The sequence below is a fragment of the Danio aesculapii genome, chromosome 2 (genome assembly GCF_903798145.1).
Source record: "Danio aesculapii chromosome 2, fDanAes4.1, whole genome shotgun sequence".
NCBI lineage: Eukaryota > Metazoa > Chordata > Actinopteri > Cypriniformes > Danionidae > Danio > Danio aesculapii.
This window is the reverse complement of record NC_079436.1, coordinates 32,283,813-32,303,180: the sequence shown is the minus strand read 5'-3', so window position 1 is coordinate 32,303,180 and position 19,368 is coordinate 32,283,813. Positions and strand designations below refer to the sequence as shown.

Below are 19,368 nucleotides of genomic sequence, written 5' to 3'. Positions count from 1 at the left end.
CACATCATAGTCTCTGCAAACTGCCGCACACCAAGGCAATTCTTGGGATGCAACCTGTAAATCAGCAGCAGATCAATGAATTCTCTGTAAATATGTGACACTGGACCATAAAACCAGAATTTATTTTGTGTAAAATAACATGGATAAACTACAAATTAAATGTATCAGCTGTGTGGCCAATTTCAAGACTTCATAAATGTAAGCGACAGTTTCCACTCCCAGTGTTCGCATGGGTTTACTCCGGATGCTCCGGTTTCTCCTTCAAGTCCAAAGACATGCGGTATAGGTGAATTGGGAAAGCTAAATTGGCCGTAGTGTATGTGTGTATGTCCTGGTCCTTCAGGTTGTGGGTTGAGCATTGGGCTAACGACTCGCCTCATAAAAATGAGATGTTATAAAACACCAACATGGTGCGGCTGAATATCAACTTCAACATAAATGGCCCTGGGAATAAGTAAGTGACTAAGATATGAATTCTTAGTCCTAAAAATCAAGTTCAGCCTCAGCTAATCTACACCAAATACTTTTACATACACACATCCACCATTACCATGAAGTATTATGCTTGGATACTTAAAATACAGAACATAATTTTTCAGATTTTGTCAGTTGTATGATGTAAATTAAAAAAGAGATGTTTTTTTACCTTTACATTTAAGATAAGAAGGAATAGACTTACACATCTCTTCCAATCCAGTTAAAAAAGATTTTGCTTAATCAGACTTAATCAGATCAGTTTTTCAACCACAGAAAGACATCAAAACAACTTTTAAATTAGAACTTAGCACATTTAGCTTAGGAAAGCTGATCATTCAAAGTCTTTTACGTTTCATTAGTTTGAAAAAATTACTCTAAAAGGATGCAAATTTCTAAATATTTATTCATTCTTTTTCCTTCGGCTAAGTCCCTTATTTATCAGAGGTCGCCACAGCATAATGAACCACCAAAATTTCTAAACATTTCGGTCGAATTACACATTGCTGTTTGTTTTTTTGTGACATAATAGGATGAATGTGCGATGTGCTTTCAGAAATACAATCAAATAAAAGCAACGTTTAAAGACATTGTGACATGGGTGATTTGTTTTTAAACCCGTGTTGACTTTTTAAACCTGTGAAGTCTTTTCTGCATGTCAGTTTCAATTTAGGTTTAATTCAGCTATCGATTTATAAAAATCTAAAATCTTCAAAAAGGACATACAATATGTTTAGATCATAAGAGGACATCCTGAACAGTTTTCATCAATTTGAAGACATCATTATTTATCTGTACCTCTGTTGTAGAAAAGAGCAGCAGGCATCTTTGACGTTTTGAAGCTGTAGGAAACTGGCCCCTATCAGGAGGGCCTGGACGTTCTGTTGGTCTATGGCTATGTGTCCGTTGTAGGCAAAGTTTATAAGGGCCTCAAGAGCACTGTTTAAAGGTAGAGCAGAAATGACAAGTATAGCCTTCCAAAACACTCAAAACAGCTTGTCAACATATTTCAACTGTCTATATTAGGGCTGCACAATATATCGTTTCAGCATCGATATCGAAATGTGCGAACCTGCAATAGTCACAAATAATTTCAAATTGGTATTATAATTAACCAGGAGGCACAAGCCCCTTTCACACAGTGATACAGGTAAATATCCGGAAAATTACCGGACTGACTTTGCTGGTAAATTCACAATAGTGCTGTTCACACAGGTAAGAACGTTCCGTAATTTTTCCGGATAAGACCATTCACCCATCCATTTCAAAATACCGGTAAATTCTGACATCATTAACCAGAAATGAGCTCTAAAAGGCTGTACTTGTATTTGTAAACATGGAAGGGGTTGGGCTTTTGTTGACTGTACATAATATGTGTGCGTGTGCTGGCGCTCACCAGCTGCTTCACATGCACATGCGTCAAGCAACTGAAGCAAAGCTTGAAGGTAAACGAACAGCGGATTAGCATAAGCATTTTAGCGATCATTTTTTACACAGTTGGCATTAAGGAGGAACATATAAACGTCATCTGACTAACATCTAGCAGCTAAATGTGTCTGGAAAAATATTCAAAGGCTTTTATTTTCGTAAACAGCGCAGATGTAAATGTGCCTGAATGTCCTGATTGACTGGAGTACACGTCTCACGTCAGCACGTTCTAATCGAGCAATTTTCCTACTGCGTTCACACAGCGCAGCATTCCGGCATGTTACAGATAATGTTACAACTTCTCTTTTCGGAAAATTGCCGGAACGAATGTACCGGTATTTTCAAAAAGGGCCTGTTCATAAATGATCCCTTTCCGGAAAATTGTCGGTAATTTTCCCGAAAGATCTGTATGTGTGAAAGGGGCTACAGTAAACATGATTGTGGAGTTGTAGCAAAGTTTAACTCTAAAATAATATGAAAGATTATTATGTGGATGTGTTTTTGAGGCCCGTGACTGCAAGATTTCAAGTTATTTTAAACCATTTGGGCACAAGTAATTATAAAGTTTGCCACTTTAATGAAGATTAATTGTGTTTACTAAATTATTTAATAAAATAAAGACTATGCAGTGTTATTTTACATTTGATTATTGAATTTCTATAATTCAATACAGTAAGACTCCACAATTTTGTATAATTATATATATATATATATATATATATATCCACCAATACCTTATATATATATATATGGATTTTTCATTTTGATCCTTCAGTTTTTTCATCTGTTTTATTTTATTTAGTATAAAATAGTATAATTTTGTATTTTTTATGCAGATGCACTTGCTTACAAATCATTCAAATCAATCTAAAATCAGGAATTATTTCTAAATAGGGTCAATTTGTAAAATTCTATTCATATCCAATATTACTTATTGCAATGTCAGTTTGTTTCCATTAGTGTGCAGCCCTAGTCTATATGAGCTATTGTGTCTTCACCTGGGATCCATGCCCTGCATGACGATCTCATCCTGTTTGCACTCCACCATGTCGTTGGTGAACATGGCATGGAAATATGGAATAGAAGCAGCAAGGACTATTCTGTGAGCACTGAACTTGTGCTCTCCTACCTGTATACACAGAGAGAAAAAGATCTAAATAATCATATACATAAGTAACACATCTATTGTCCTGTTGCAGTGTTGACAATGTGACATTTTTGGGACATTCTTAACTATGTTAAACAAACATTGTTAACTATGAGAATATTCCAGGGCAAAAATTAACAGTGCGGCTTTAATAAATGACTGATCTAATGTGAAAACGGTAAGCCATTAGGACAACTTCGTTTACTAAAAGCATACAATAATCCTCAGCATGAGAATTAGTGTGTATGGAGTATATGTACTATATAAGCCAGCTGTCTGTCAGCTAAGACATGAACGCTGGAGGTCAGGTGAAGGAGATAAAGAGGATTACTGCTTTCTGTGACCCACATAAATGGCTGATGATGCAACAGTTAAAGCACAACGGGACTGAGCACGTTTCATTAGCTCAAGCTTCTCCTAATGATGCTTTAGACAGCGATATGATGGTATATGTTCACTCACAAACATTAGGCAAAAACAAGCACTCTATTTTACACCGTTTTTTTTTCATAATTAATACTTGTATACATATATGGGGGAAAAATATATGATGGGGAAAAAATGAACAGTTTTTATGGATTTACTGCAATTATTAGGTATAGGTTTGGGTAAAATGCGTAGAATAACAAATGTTTACATAATTGGAAATCAGGGTTATTTTACAAATTAAATTTTATTTAATTTTAAGTTAAAACATTGGTATTTTGTTGTCTAAAATGAATATGAACATAAAACCGGCACTTTTTATGGAAATGCTCTAATTCACAACATTTGGATGAAATGTCATCAGTTATATAAAACATGCTACAATAGGGCTGGGCGATATGGCAATAATGCAATATCAATAAATCTTTTTCATATTGACTATAATGATATATATTTCGATATACGTTGTTAATACTTCCAGCTTTAAAAGAGTATCCCAACAATGACTGAAGCCACAAAGATTAGACACTTCATTAAATAACATTTTAAAGTCTTGTTTATTAACAAAAATAGTTTACACATTACTCTGATTTTTTTGGAGATTCCGATTTTCCATAATATTCTTATGATATACGATATAAAATATAATATTTTGAAGAACTGTCAGCATATATACAGTACACACACAAAAATACATAATGCATTCTCTAAAAATAAACAATTACAGAAATATTTTAAATAAACGTTTTACTTAATTAAAATTGTTAAAATATTCATCATTAAAACAGTTAAACATGTAATACTGCCGGCGGGAAAGTGAATCGAGCTCGCTAAACAATACTGGGTGATGTTGCATATCTCTAATATCAACACAATTACAGATTCTTATTGTTGCATATGTGTGTTGTGTGATTGGCTCTTTGCATTGATAAATATCATGTAAAAATTTCCTGAGCTTATCATTGTTATCGACAAACATTTTATCACGATTCGATATGATATCGTTTATTAGCCCTATACAGCCCTATGCTACAATAAATACCATCTATATGTTATAACTATAAATAAACTATAATAATGTAATGTGTATTTATAGTGTATGACCATACACCCAAAGCGCTTTACAGTCATGAAGGGGGATCTCTCCACACCACCACCAGTGTGCAGCACCCACTTGGATGATATAACAGCAGTCAGTGCGCTTACCCCACACTAGCTATAGGGGGAGTAGAGAGACAGTGATAGAGCCAATTCGGTGGCTGGGGAGGATTGGGACGCCATGATGGGTAAGGGCCAATGGAGGGTAATGTGGCCAGGACACCAGGGTTACACCCCTACTCTTTACGAGAAGTGCCATAAGATTTTTAATGACCTCGGTTGAATGGCGCTCACTGATAGTATAGTGTCCCCTTCACTATACTGGGGCATTAGGACTCACACAGACCACAGGTTGAGTGCCCCCTGCTGGCCTCACTAACACCCCTTCCAACAGCAACCTAGTCTTCCCATGTGGTCTCCCACCCAGGTACTGACCAGACTCAGCCCTGCTTAGCTTCAATGAGTAACTGGTCTTGGGCTGCAGGGTGATATGACTGTTAATAATAAATGAATCACAAATAAACAATAACTATAGACATATGTATAATGGTAACTCAATCAAAATTGAGAATTTTCTAGTCTCTTATTCTTTTCCAGAGATGTACATTTGCATATTTATGTCTTAATGTTTTAATGAATGATTCTGTTCTACTTATTTCTTCTCCAAGGCTCCAGAAACAACATTTTAGATTTTACAATTGTCTTTGTGCCTTTACAGAAATAAACTGTTACTTGACAAGTGTAAAGTCTGTTGTTTGGTGAATAAAGCAGAGCCCACTAGCAGTCAGCACACCTTTATTAATGTACATAAATCTGTGTGAAGAGGGGGTTGTTTTGACAATGGTGTCAACTGTATGTGAAACTATTAAAAATGCAATAGCAAAACTTAATAATACCATAAAACAAGCTTTAAAATGAGCAGAAACAGCTAAAAATATAAATGAAAAATAACATTATTTACATTTGAAATGCATTGGCAACAAATGAAATAAAATATTAACCTGTCACCATGGTTTTGGAAAAAATGAAGGAATGAGGGAATTTGAAAGTATAATATCCAGAGCTAAAAACATGAACATGTATTAGATTTTTTTTTTAAGTAATAGAAATATATATAATGAATGTTTTAAAATAAATCAAGCAGCTTATAATGTATTACATGTCCAGTTCATACTAGTATCTTGTACTAAACTCGACAAAATAGTTAAATATTAATCATATCAGGATGCATTGTTCCTCTTCCGTGCGGTACTACTTTATAATACACAGTTCATATTCAGCTGATGAGGATGTTAGCAGAACATGCTAACTAAATTACAATAGAATAATAATTGCTCGCCTTCAAAACGTATATACCATATACAAAGATGGATTTCATGCGACATATACAATAAGACATATAAGAAAACGACTTGACATCTTAAACATATGAACTAGCAGTGTAGCCTCTCCCATGCTGACAGCCCAGTGCTACTAGATTAGCATTATAAGCAGCAAATTATCCCAAAGACAGAAAAGCACAGTACTTTTAGCGTAACGTCACACAGTTTCCCTTGCCGTCGGATCTCCTCCATCACTGCATATCCACGAGTGGGCAAATCGGCGACAGAAAAATGCATCAAATCTTCTAATTCTTCAAATATCGTGTCACCCATCGTCATTGATGGACTGGAAACGACACTTTTTGTCCAAAGCGAGACGCCGTACTTCGAGCTGTATTATTATAACTGAGTGCCCTCCACAGGCGGTGTCAGTTCCCTTCTCTATCATGCAGGGGTCATGTATGCTTCTCAAATCTGATTTATGTGGATGTCCTGGTCTTATTCGTGTGATTCAGAGCTACATCACGGCTTATGTTGGGTTCAGTTCACGTGACAGAGCTTTTGATGTCTGTCTGTGAGAACAGACGACAGTCCTTCACAGCCATGTGACAGTGAGACACTGCTTGAATTCATAATGTACTGTTATGTATGGCATATAAAGATAGTTCAGTCTCTTTATGAGTAGAAGCTTTCAGGCAAAGTTGTTAAGTAATAGAGTTTAGACTGTAGAATGGAGTGCTTTGTTAGTCATGCAAGGTCATTGTCATTTCTATATAAATATTACTTCTGTACTTTTATTTTATTTTATAATTTTCATGCATATTCAGTTGAATCGACGTCAGATAATTATATTTGTGTGTAAGTCTATTTTTTAAGTATTTTCAAGTAAATTAGATTATGATCTCTTATTAAATATATAACATATACAGTGCTCAGCATAACTGAGTACACCCCATTTTAAATTGTAATATTTTTATCCATTTCTCAGTGAATATAGGCTATGTATTTTGGTGCATTTGAACAAGATAGATTTATTAAACAGATATATTTATTAAAATAATATTTTAGTCAACAAACATATTTAGAAATTGAAAGATAATACAATTAAATTCAAGAAAAAAAACTTCATTTTTTCGATTTTTTATTTATTTATTTAATTTTTTTTTGCTTCTCTTGATTTTTCCCCTTTTTTAAATTTGTATTTCATTTTTTTCTATAACATATTAATTTGGGTGTACTACTTTCTAGACCGTTATCATAAGTTAATTTGTTAGATAAGCTCCAGATTTGGCTTCAGTACTGACTAATCTAATGTATATGCACACATATAATATTGTATAGCTTTCTATTAAAAATATGAATTTAAAAGATAGATTTGTGAGGGGTGTACTTATATGTGCTGAGCACTGTAACTATAGATCACACTTAAGCAGACTGCTTAGCAATAAGAGAAAGGCAGAGCAGAGTTTTCCCACTGTCAGGCTATTATGTTTTTGCCAACCTTTGGAAAAACAAAACTGTCTTGAAAAACTTCTTTAAATGTCTGACAGACTACTACAGGGATAGTCACTTAGCCTTATGTCCTCCTTGTATTTTGTGTCAAAGTAGCTTAAAGCAGAAGTTTAAGGCACTAAAGCTAGTTGTGGAAATCTGGTTAAATCTACAGTTGCGTAAACACAGTAAAACACTAATTCCTTCAATACCTTCAGGCACTCCATTAGCTATTCCAGTTCTTTTCATCGTATCATCGTGTGACTAATTTGGTTATGATCAGGTCCATAGCCAATCTGGTGAAAGGGGTGGTTCTTTTTTCTTTGAAAAATTGACTTTTTTGCAGTTATTCACCTTGTTTCCTATTTAATAATTTTAAGAACCATTCTTAGCTGGATTCGCTAGCTGGATGATCATCCTAACCACACTTTTTGATGTACCAAACATTTCCCAAAGGTTTAGAATGAAGAATTATGAGAACAATATTATTTTTTCAATAAAAATTTATTACATCAAATATCATTGGAAAAAATAAAGGAATCTGTTAAAGCTTTAAATGAAAAACGTTGACATTTAAATATTATTAATTTAAATAGCAAACTGGCCAGCACATTCAACTTTCAGCCAACACATGATTCTGCTTGGTGTTAAAGCCTTCTTCGATAGATTATTTTCACAATTTATGATGGCATAGCTGTCAAAATAGGACAAATGAGCTCATGTGTGGGACAAATTCTGGACCTTTGTCAGTGAGGCGTGGGTCTTTTAGACCACCCGAACCTCCCCTGGCTAAAAGTTACTTAAAACACTAAAAAAGGCTTTATTGTATACTAATAGTTTGTAAAAGGCTTCTTTTTTTCAGGTAAAAATAAATCAACAATAAAAAACTAAAGAAAACATAATTTTTCATGTCAAATATTAGGCGACGCGGTAGTGCCGTGGGTAGCACGATCGCCTCACAGCAAGAAGGTTGCTGGTTCGAGTCTCAGCTGGATCAGTTGGCATTTCTGTGTGGAGTTTGCATGTTCTCCCCGTGTTTGCGTGGGTCTCCTCTGGGTGCTCCGTGTGTATGGATGTTTCCCAGTGATGGGTTGCAGCTGGAGAGGCATCTGATGTGTAATACATGTGCTATGTAAGTTGGCGGTTCATTCTGCTGTGGTGACCCAGGATTAATAAAGGGACTAAGCTGAAAAGAAAATGAATGAATGTCGAATATTGAATACTCACACTCTTTTGTAACTATATGACTTCACCAGTAGATGGCAGAAAATATCCACTAATAAATGATCAGGAAGTCTCTAAGAGTAGTATTTACGCAAATAAACAGAAAACAGACAGTTTTTTTCTGGCAGGCATGAATTGGCAAGAAAATAAGCTTTTCAGGTAAAAGCTGCTACCTTGGGGGAATTAAGTGGAAGTGCTTTTCTAAGAAACAGAAAAAAAGATGATTTCAAAGAAGTTACCAGTAAAACCTTTTGAAAAGCAAAACAGGGCATATGTAGAGGACGGATGCTTTGCACGTTATAAGATAAATAATGTTGTATATAAAAAAAACGTAAATAATGCTATTTTGTCTAATTTATAGACCTAGACCTATTTAGGTCTAATTTATAGACCTATGCATTTAGTTGCCTTGTACACTGTAAAAATGCTGGGTTCCACACAATCTATTTGTGTTGGGACAACATAAAGTAATGAAATTAACTTGTTAGTTTTTACCAATTTAAGTGGATTGAACATAAAACAATTAAATTGTTCCTAAAATCACCTTTAGAATTGTCTTGTTTCAGCTCATTTTATTGGTATTTTAAGTATTTAATAGGTACACAAGCAGCAATACAAGCAGCAAACGTAATCTTTTGAGTGTACATGTGTAATGACAATGAAGTTGAATGTAATCTAATCTAATGTAATATGTAATAATGTTATATTTAAAAAACAATAAAGGTAAATAATGTTATATGAAATATTTGTAAAACAAATCTTTAAGTCCATGCTCAGTTCAATAGCTGATATGTTCAGTGTCATATAAAAACAAATTATACACCTAACAACCTTCTCTTTGGGTTTTTTTCTTTTTTTTTGGAAAGAGAGAAAAAAATAGTAGGGGGCGGTTGTCAAAATGTAAAAGCAGCCAATAAGTGCAAAAAACTCAACAAACATACAAGGAGTATGACACTCATTAAAATGAGGCAAGAGAGTTTCTCAGAACTAACTTCCTTTTTCTTAGTCATTTCAGTATTGCACATTTAACACAACCTGTCAAGGTCATTCTTAGTGCACTGACTGTATAATGTTTCCTTCAGATTTCTTGACAAAGCAAATACAGTTATTTTATCTGAGAACCAGAAAATGTTCCACGTTGTTAAGAGATTATTATTAATACAAATATATATTCTATATTAATTTATGTAAGATTGTTTCCTCTTTATTTTTTGCTGTTTTTTAACTAAATTACTCCTAGTTTTATATAGTTTTTAATCATTATTTAGTAAAATTGTGGCTTAAGTGTCTAAATACATTTTAAGGCCTGTGTAACTGTATATGATCTGAGAACGAATATTAAAAGGCTGTGTGAGGTCTTACACATTTGACTAAACCCTGTCACTCAACTTAAATACTAGTAACGAAACCCATGCAAGCCTAGACTTGTGGAAATTACATACGCAATTCCCTTTCAAATGAAGTACACTTCAAGCTTTTTTACTGAGTACACTTAAAAGATAAATATTCACAGCTATGTTTTCAATTGTGCTGTAACTATTCTACAATCAAAGATAATATGTAGACAAATACGAAGTCAATACTTGTAGCACATTTTTAACATATGAAAGTACCAAACTCTTATTTTATTTAACTGTTTAATTTAAATGCAACAAAATATATTGTCTATTTTCACTGTAAAAATTGGATAAATATATAAAAGCGGGTGTAATCATTTATGCTGAGCACTATATGTAGTCTATAGTCAAGTCCAAGTTTTTTGTTTTTGTTTTTTATCCAAAAGATAATGAAACAATGGACGAGGCATCGTTGTGAATATAATAATAGAGTTGTTTGTTAGAAAAAAATTTAATTTGGATGTTTATAAAAATTATGTGGAAAAAAAATGTATAGGCTTCTCAATAAAAAACAACCCAAATCTAAGCATGCTAAATTGAATACTCGATCAAAACACATGAGTAGCCTACAGGTATACCTGTTGAGTAGACCAATTAGGTTATATACTTGTAGAGGCTACTTACACTGTGTGAAATTACGTTAAAGCCACATTTCAATAGTTCATAGTAAAATGTATTAGTGGTATTTGAAGTGTAGTAGGCCAATAATGTTTACAGCCCAATCTTCCTTTGCATTGTGTAAATTATGACTCATCTTGAGTAATCTGACAAAACACTGAACGCTTTTATTGCTCGGGCCAGTAAAAGACTCGCATATTGTCTAAGCTTTACGGTAGCATTCTAAAAAGGGGAAATTCAGAAAGCTCCAGCCAGTCGGGAAAGCTGGACGGAGACGAAGTGATGCCTGTAGGTCTTTCAGTACACTGAGTAGGCTATGTGAAGGGTGGACTGCGGACTGGACGTCCAGAGACCCACGTTCCTCACGTACGACACTGTGTCTGCAACCGTGAGCCTTGTTCACTTCACCAAGTATCCTCAGTAATGGGATTAAATTCTCCATAACATAAATATTTTACCTAGCTTTTACAACGCTTTAATCGCGAATCGTGTCGTCTGAACTGTTTGTTGCGGTGTCTGTGTGTGGTTGGCGGCTGCGCTGTAACTTGAAATCGTGAGCAGCGTTATTCGCCAGTCTTGGATATTCAATGAAACACGCTTGCAGATTCAACATCGCTGCAAGCCTCGGGAGGTCCTGCGTGCTCAGTTGGTCTTAAAGGAGCCGTCAAAGCAGCAGGCAAGGGTAAAATGACTATGTCCGTCCCAGAGAACATATCGGGGTCCGGGGGGAAAGAGGAGGAGAGTGAAGATGAGAGCGAAATCCTGGAGGAAAGCCCCTGCGGCCGCTGGCAGAAACGACGAGAGCAGGTACGTCCCTCGAGGCTAATGTGCATATGAAGAAGCATCGCTGTCATTTTCTTGCACAGACCATGGCTGGATCAGAATAAAACGTGCTTTAGACTGTAAATAAAGTATCTGGAGGGGTCTGCAAATAAAACCACACAAAATAACGTGCATGTGGGTGTTTTCGCTACGTACTAGCAATGTTGGTTTTCTGCGCACATGGAGAGTTTACTGTGATTTTACAGCTGATAAACTGCACACCAAAACCGCCTGTTATGAAAAGCAACATGTCAATCGACGCACAAATTCGTTAACAACACGTCTTAATGTGCTTTAAACACATTTTACAACATTTTATAAGCGTTGCACGTAGTTTACGTGGTATTTTAATGTAAACATTTGAGTTTACGTACAGCCCCTCCCCCTCCGCGCACGTACACACGCGCAGACCCAAAGTAAAGTTATAAGTTACTATTGTGTTTAGTCGTTTGTGTTTAATGTCGTTTCATCATTGTGTGAGATAAAATGGGCGTGGAAGTGTCAGCCCTCTTCTGTTGGCTTGTGTTGAAGCGTTAAGAGCTTGGATCTCTTTGAGATAAGTCACAGATACTGTATACTAAACCTTATCAGCCTTGGCACACGTTCAGTCTGTCTTACAGTACACTGGAATCTTATAGCTACTTATTTTAACCCTATGGTCGGTTCTAGTCATGTCAGCTATGACACTCTCTGCATTCAAATTAGTGCTAATTAAATAGACAAGTCTGCAAACTGGTTTACTTCAAAGCTTGTTTGGCTCAACTAAAGTGCACTGTTTCCGTGAGAGTACTTTTTGTCACAAGTTCACACATGAGTGCTAAAACTTTAAGTTCACTCAAAAATGACACTTTTCTGTTAATTTACTCCCTCTCAGGTTACTCAAACTATAGTAAACCTTTCTTCAGTAAAACATTTAAAAGATTTACAGCTAAAAACTTTGCAAAGTAATTGGCATTTTGAGTGCCATTAATATCTGTAGCTGTAATTCAATTCAAATCGTTTATTGTCATGTGCACAGTAAGGAAACAAGTTCCCCTGTACAAGCAAATTCTTACTTTGCTGTCCACAGTGAAGTTACACACATAATACATATCTTACACAAGTATAACTATGAAATTTGTGTGTGTATATATATATATATATATATATATATATATATATATATATATATATATATATATATATATATATATATATATATATATATATATATATATATATATATAAATAATATATTCATAAATATATATAAATGTATAGTAGTTAATTGTGTAAAATTGTGTTAATTATGCAAAATGTGCCTAGTGCAATTGGCTTCTGTGCAAACAACAGTACAATGGCTGGAGCAGATTGAGTGCAGTTGTATGCATTAATATTGCAAAGACGAAGAATATAATGTGCTACTGAGTAGATCAAGCCGTTCAGTACAGTCTGAACAATGTACAGTTTGTCCATAGGCTCCAAAAAATTTAACTGTTTATGTCCACTGGCTATCCGTTTAAAAGTCTGACAGCTGATGGGAAAAAAAGAGTGCTTGAGTCTGGCAGTCCTGCATCTTATGAAGCAAAACAATCACTGTGCAATTCATTTAGGATCATATATGTTTTTGAGGGCCAGAACAGAAGCCATTGACTTTGAACCCACTGATCATTTAAAGAAATTTTATGAGCACAGTTTAATTGTTTATATACATGACACTTCAAATTTATTGTACAACAGCAACTAATTAAAACAAATACGATTAAACTTGTGGTCAAAGAAACTAATTGGTTGCCTGTTAGTGTTTACAGTGTACTCAAAAGCACGAAACATAATGCATCACTTACATGCATATCTGTGAAAGATTTCCATTTATTTTACAAACCTTCTCAAGTTTCTCAGAGGTCAGGGCCATGTCTCCAGTGGGAGTGATTTATGTGTTCGTTTTTCCCCTTGCCACTTAATTGTGAAAAGCAATAAAGATGCAAAATTGGATAAATCAGTGGGACAAAGTGGCTAGAGTACAACGAGTGATTATTTCCTGCTTGAATAGCCTGTAAGTGGAAGAATGTTATTAGTATGTGGCTCACACTCCTATTGCATCAGTGTTGTTAATGGTGCCAAAGCGCAAAGGGTTGGCTAAGAGAAAGGCTGACGTGCTTGTACAACAAAAGTGAAAGTTTTGTTTGTGGTGGATATTTACTTTCCTGACTCTGACATTTAAATGTAGAGGCATGGTTCAGGCGTCACAGCCTTTGTTGTGCAGGTTGAGACGGTTTGTACTTGTGTAAAAAGCAGTAATGTTGGAAGTTTTTTGGTTGGTAGTTGCAAAACTGTGGCATTATTGATTGTTTCAACAATTTCAGCCTTGTGCTGTTTAGGATTGTAAGACTTTTTTTGCGTAAATTGAGCTTTATTGCATATAAAAAAGCTGCACAAAAAGTTATACAGTCATTTATTTATTTATTTGTCTACTTTTATTTGTTTTAAAATAGTTCATATGCCTTATTAGTTTACTTTGTTTACTTTGTTTGAAGCCACTATAGGAGTTCTGTTCTGAAGATTGGTCCAAGATCTGTGATGGTATTTTTCCAAAATGTATTGCAATTTACATACTTGAACATGTTTATCTGCATAAAATGTTCCCAGTTTGTTCCGACCTCTGTTTTAAGTGCAAAACTTGTAAGAGCAAATTTTTTCATGTATTTTGGTCCTGTGTTCACATCTAACTATTTTGGAGAGGGATTCATTCTGCAATCTGGGAGATAATTGGAAAACGTTTTATTTTCTCCCCCTCACTTTTTTGTTGAATGACATTCCTGAAGACCTTTTTGACTCGTACCTAAATGACTCATACCTCGTACTTAAATGGTCTACTTGTCAAATTCCAACAATTTTCATGTGGATTTCTCAGTTGTCAGTCTTTCTTCCTTTAGAAATAATTAACCTATATGACCTCAACCACAAACAGGACGAGTTCAGGAGACTTTGGGAACCTCTCCAATCCTTTCCACACAAACTCTAACGTTTTTATGTTGAGAGCTCTGGCTTCTTTTGTTTTTATTTAATTTTGTTAAACAGACACAATTGTAAACTATTATTTAATTGGCAGTGCTTGGGGTTTGTTTGTTTGTCTGGTTGTCTTTGTTGTTTGTACTATTTGAAAATCCCTAATATAAACATTAATAAAAAATAGGTAATTCTCTTGAGAATAGGTTAATAGATAAGATCTTTTCGATAAAAGATTGCAAATATCAAATACTACAACAATTTAGGGTGTTTGCACACTGAAAAGTTTTTAAACATATTTGTGTGACTCATTTTTATAATGTAAAATTTTTATGTCGTTATTGTCATTATGAACTAAAAAATCTATTTCTTCCACAATAACCTGAACTCCTGTTAACCCTCTATTCACTCCCCCATTATGCCACACAACAACCTCAAAACTTGCAGTTCTGATTGTGCCTCACACTGGTGAGTAGGCTTGACAAACCAACTGTAGAAAATACACTTTCATCTTTCTGACACAATTTGACCAACTTTTGCACCAATTTTCCTCTGCTAAATGTGATTGTCACATGCCAAATATGCAATTATCATGCAAGTGAACCACCAACACATGAAAGTTTTTGTCTTAAGCAGCATATTACACCCCATTGACTTCCATTCATATGCATGGGAATGCTGCAGACCGCAAACGCAAGCTCATGCGACAAGTTTTGCGTGTCACTGCATTCCAAAGTTCAAGTTTGGTGTACTTTGACATGCATTTTCGCATCAGAAAAATGCGTGAGACCAATAGAAGGTCAAAATGTGACCACTTCAATGCAGAAATTGAACATATGGAGCAATCGTTCATTTTGTCAGTGTCGCATCATCTTGTTTCATCCTGCCCCTTGTTGCAGCGCTGTCCAACAGAATTTCATATGTTCAAACTCCAGTGTTACAGAGGCTATGACGAAAAAGTCGTTTCATAAACAAACATCCTAAATTGCTACAATGTGTCAACATTTTAATTTACGTTACAAGAAACCCTCTCAGTAAGCAGAGTTTTTGAGTGTAGGTTTACCATGGTTCATCCCTTACACTTAATTAGCTCTGAGCGCATGTGTGTGAATGAGAAACACGAGGTGAAAATGACTTTGTGGACAGATGGGCCAGCAATGATGTTTTCTTGCGACAGCGTGTTATTTTTCACATGGAAACAACACATGGACACGAGTCCAAATTGAGTCCATTGTTGGTTTCAATTAGCTTTTATTCTAACTTTCTTTTCATCAGTATGAATCTGTTGTGACATGTAAAGCAGCAGCTACGAATTAGCACATTTTCAATTTTAGCTGTAATTTAGGCAGCAGAATAGACTCATTATTGGAGAGATTTCAGTCATCACGGCCAGCTTGGCATAGCTCTTAAACACTTTTGTTATGCAACCGTTTTGCTGTTTCTCAGAAGAATTTGCAATTTTATCTGATACATTAATATATGTCTGGAGTTCAGTAACACTTATGATTGTTCTTTTGTGCTGAATATTAGCATGGCATATTTACATGACAGCAATGTTACCAACTCTTTGAATTTAAATTTGAATGTATTAAATGGAATAGCCCCTTGAGATGAACCATCTCATATTCGAGGGTGTCCCTAAGAGATGCACAAATCAAACAGAGTACAACAGATCATAACTAACATAAATAAAACAAGCAGCACACTTCACCTGAACCCCACAATCTAAACCTATAAGCAACCAAAAACATATCATCAAAAAGTACAGGCAATTTGATTTACAAATAAATAATAAGCATTTAAATTAGAAACATAAGTAATAACATTTACAGGTTGTTTCCCAAACAGTGAAATAGTCCTGAAAATACTAAAAGACTTAATTGACATAAAAGAAGAAGGGGAATTAATCTAGTCAAAAGGAGCTTTGGATTGAAAGCATCTACACCCCCTTTACAAAAGTAATTCTGTTGCATATATCAAAGACAATATGAGGAGGTATATGGAACAAAAACTGCTTTACATAAGTAGGACAACTAAAATAAACACATTTAAAAAGAAATAAATGTTGGCCCCAATAGCCTAGTGGTTAAGTACGCCAACATATAGCACCATGGTGCTCACGGTGACCCGAGATCGATTCCCGGCTTGATGTCCTTTGCCGGCCATTCCCCTCTCTTCTCCCAATATTTTCCTGTCCGTAAACTCTATAAACAAGTACCATTGATCTTGTCGACGAAATTTGGGTTGAAGAGATTCATATAACATGCAATGATGGGTTCTATACTGGCATCTTAAAGCAAAGAGTTAAATACAGTATTTAAAGGTTTTAAATTAATATCAGAGGTACTGTTATAAATAATATTTATGATTGAATAATAATAATTTATTAAATAACTTTTGACTTTTTTACTAAACGATTAATAGAACGACAAAGAGAACCTAAACCCCGATATGACTTTAATTATAAAATCAATATGGGGTTTAAAGGATAATTCCCGATCAAGCCAAAGACCTAGATATTTACATTTGTCAACATTCGACAACCCTGACCCATCATCAAATCTATGTCTACCGAGTGTAACCGCTGAATTTTTTCATATTACATATTACATATTACAAGACGTCTTTTTATTTAACATTATTTATTAAGTTTTTTTTTTCCCCATTCTTGAATGAAAGTAAAATCTATCTGCAAAGAAGACTGGCTATATGAGAATGGGAAAAATAAATAACAGTATCATCTGCATAAAGTTAAATCTGGCAGATTGAATAGATTTTCGGCAAATCGTTAATAAATAAACAAAAGAGGAAAGGATCCAATGATGATCCTTGTGGAACACCATTCTCAACAACTGAGTACTCGAAATTTAAGCCTGTAAATGAAACATATTGATCAATCTTCAGCATTTAAGAAATGGATTTTTTAGTTCAAATAAACAGAAAATTAACATGTACTATAGTTTACTTTTGACACAAATACCCATTTTTTTGTATTTACTTAAACCTATTTATGATAATAAATCAGTAAAAAGGCATCCAAGAATGAGTATCCATTGTCATTAGCTACGTTTCCATCCACCTATTTTTATATAAAATCAGTTAATGGAAACGCTAAGATGCGCATCAATTTTGAAAATGCACATAAAAAATGTATGCACATAACGGAGTATGATAAACTTTTTATTCGATAAGAAAAGATGCGCAAAAACTACGATGAAAACACCTTTTACTGAATAAATTCCTGTTTGCGCATTAAAATAGTCATGTGATTTTGTTATAAGAGATCATGTTATGATAAAATGTGTGTGAATGGACAAACAAGCATGCTGAGCACAATTGTAAAACATCGGAAATGTTGTTGTGGTCATTCTGAAACGCCTTAACTATTTCAGTATTAGTGTTATTATATTATTAATGACCTCCAGAACTGTCAAGAGCATCTGCACTCTGCGTCTCATGGCCACTAGGCGTTCATTGCGTATCTGCATCAACTTCTGAGGTGAAAGGAATTTATTAAATAAAGAAAAGATTAATGCAGCTTCTCCTACTGCAGCAAATTCCATTTTTACTGTTGATATTTGGTGCTGGTTAATCAGGGAGTGATGATTTTGTTCTCATTGACTCATTGGATGGAAACGCTGCTTTATTCGCACACCTTTTATGCAATATTCAAGTTTGGATTAAAACATAGCTAGCTATTGTCTATTATAAAGATCAGTATTAACTGTATTTGAGATTTGAAACTTAACATTTCACATATTTGTTTTCATTTATCGTCCCAAATATTGAAATGATTGAACAACTAAATTCATTAAAATACATTATGTTGCGTTACAGATTTCATAGTCAATGCAATCCATAGTGAGTGAGAGGGACTTAATTATTAAACAGAAAAGTGAGTGCAAGAGTCGAGCTGATCTTCATCATCAGCATCAGCGCTTTCCATAATCTCAGCAGATAGCAGGATTCTTGTTTGAGCTAAATGAGCCACATCCCTGAGAGTAAAAAAAGCCCAGTCATCATCACTTTCCTAAAGCCATCAGCATAGGAAAGGAATAATTAGCCTGTGAGGGGGGCTCAGTAAGACTAAAGTTCACCTAGTCTCTGTGTGTAATGAGCAATGCTAATTAAATGTTCTAGCAGTTAGATCTGTGACTCTTCAGAATTCCCAGAGGCAAGTTCTTTTTCACGGCTGTGCCTGCATTTACAACTGTCTTAAAGTTACAGGCGCCCTTATTTACTTGGATCTGCATGCGTTTAGTCATTCTGCTCAGCATGCATAATGTTTGTGGCTCTTCCTCTTTTTCAGCCTTTTTTGTATCTGAGTTTCAAACACATTCACCAGGATGTAATAGGATAAATGTTGTGTTTAGCCTTGCCAAACCACTGATTTTATCATGATGCAGTTCTCATGGATATTTCTGCATTACTGAATGTTTCTCAAGGAGAGACACAGTACTTCCTTAGACACAGCAAATGCAATGAATGTATTAGGAAACTGCTTAGTAGCATTTAGTTTCATTTGTTTTTTTTTCATCCTCTGCACTTTAAGGCTAGGTTACTTGACAACCATATAGGAAAACGTCCTTTTGTTTATGCAACAGAGTTTTCAAAACGATATGCATTTACACATCCATAAAAACGACCATAAACTCAGTATTACGTAGGTCAGGCCAGTATTTGCTGCTATCACCTGGTTAGTAAACAGTATCTGTAAGAAAGTGATGACGTGCAGTCTGCTGCTCGGGGTCAGTGCTGATGTGTATTCAGAATTGCCATGTAAGATTTGTCTTTGGTTTTGGTTGTATTGTGAAGTAAAGCCACACTTTGATTATGAAGCGTTAGCAAACACTTGAACGACAACACTACCACGTACTCCACCACTGAAGTGTTTTTGTTTTCACTTGACTTTTATTGTTTTTATTGTCATTGT

The 19,368-nt window shown here is 34.9% G+C and overlaps 2 protein-coding genes across 2 annotated transcripts in view; one reads left to right on the top strand and one right to left on the bottom strand.

Moving 5' to 3' along the window:
- The window catches only part of klhl18 (kelch-like family member 18), a 14,530-nt gene extending 8,269 nt beyond the window's left edge, over nt 1-6,261 (bottom strand). The window contains exons 1-4 of the mRNA XM_056477657.1: nt 6,100-6,261; nt 2,901-3,031; nt 1,273-1,413; nt 1-54 (exon numbers count right to left, since the gene is read on the bottom strand). The exon at nt 1-54 is cut by the window's left edge and continues 145 nt beyond it. Of these exons, the coding sequence (XP_056333632.1) occupies nt 1-54; nt 1,273-1,413; nt 2,901-3,031; nt 6,100-6,234 (461 nt within the window). The 5' untranslated portion in view covers nt 6,235-6,261. The remainder of the gene's footprint in view (nt 55-1,272; nt 1,414-2,900; nt 3,032-6,099) is intronic.
- A 4,601-nt stretch (nt 6,262-10,862) lies between these two features.
- Nucleotides 10,863-19,368, top strand: part of nrbp2a (nuclear receptor binding protein 2a) — a 45,277-nt gene continuing 36,771 nt past the window's right edge. The window contains exon 1 of the mRNA XM_056477645.1: nt 10,863-11,432. Coding sequence (XP_056333620.1) covers nt 11,313-11,432 — 120 coding nt within the window. The 5' untranslated portion in view covers nt 10,863-11,312. The remainder of the gene's footprint in view (nt 11,433-19,368) is intronic.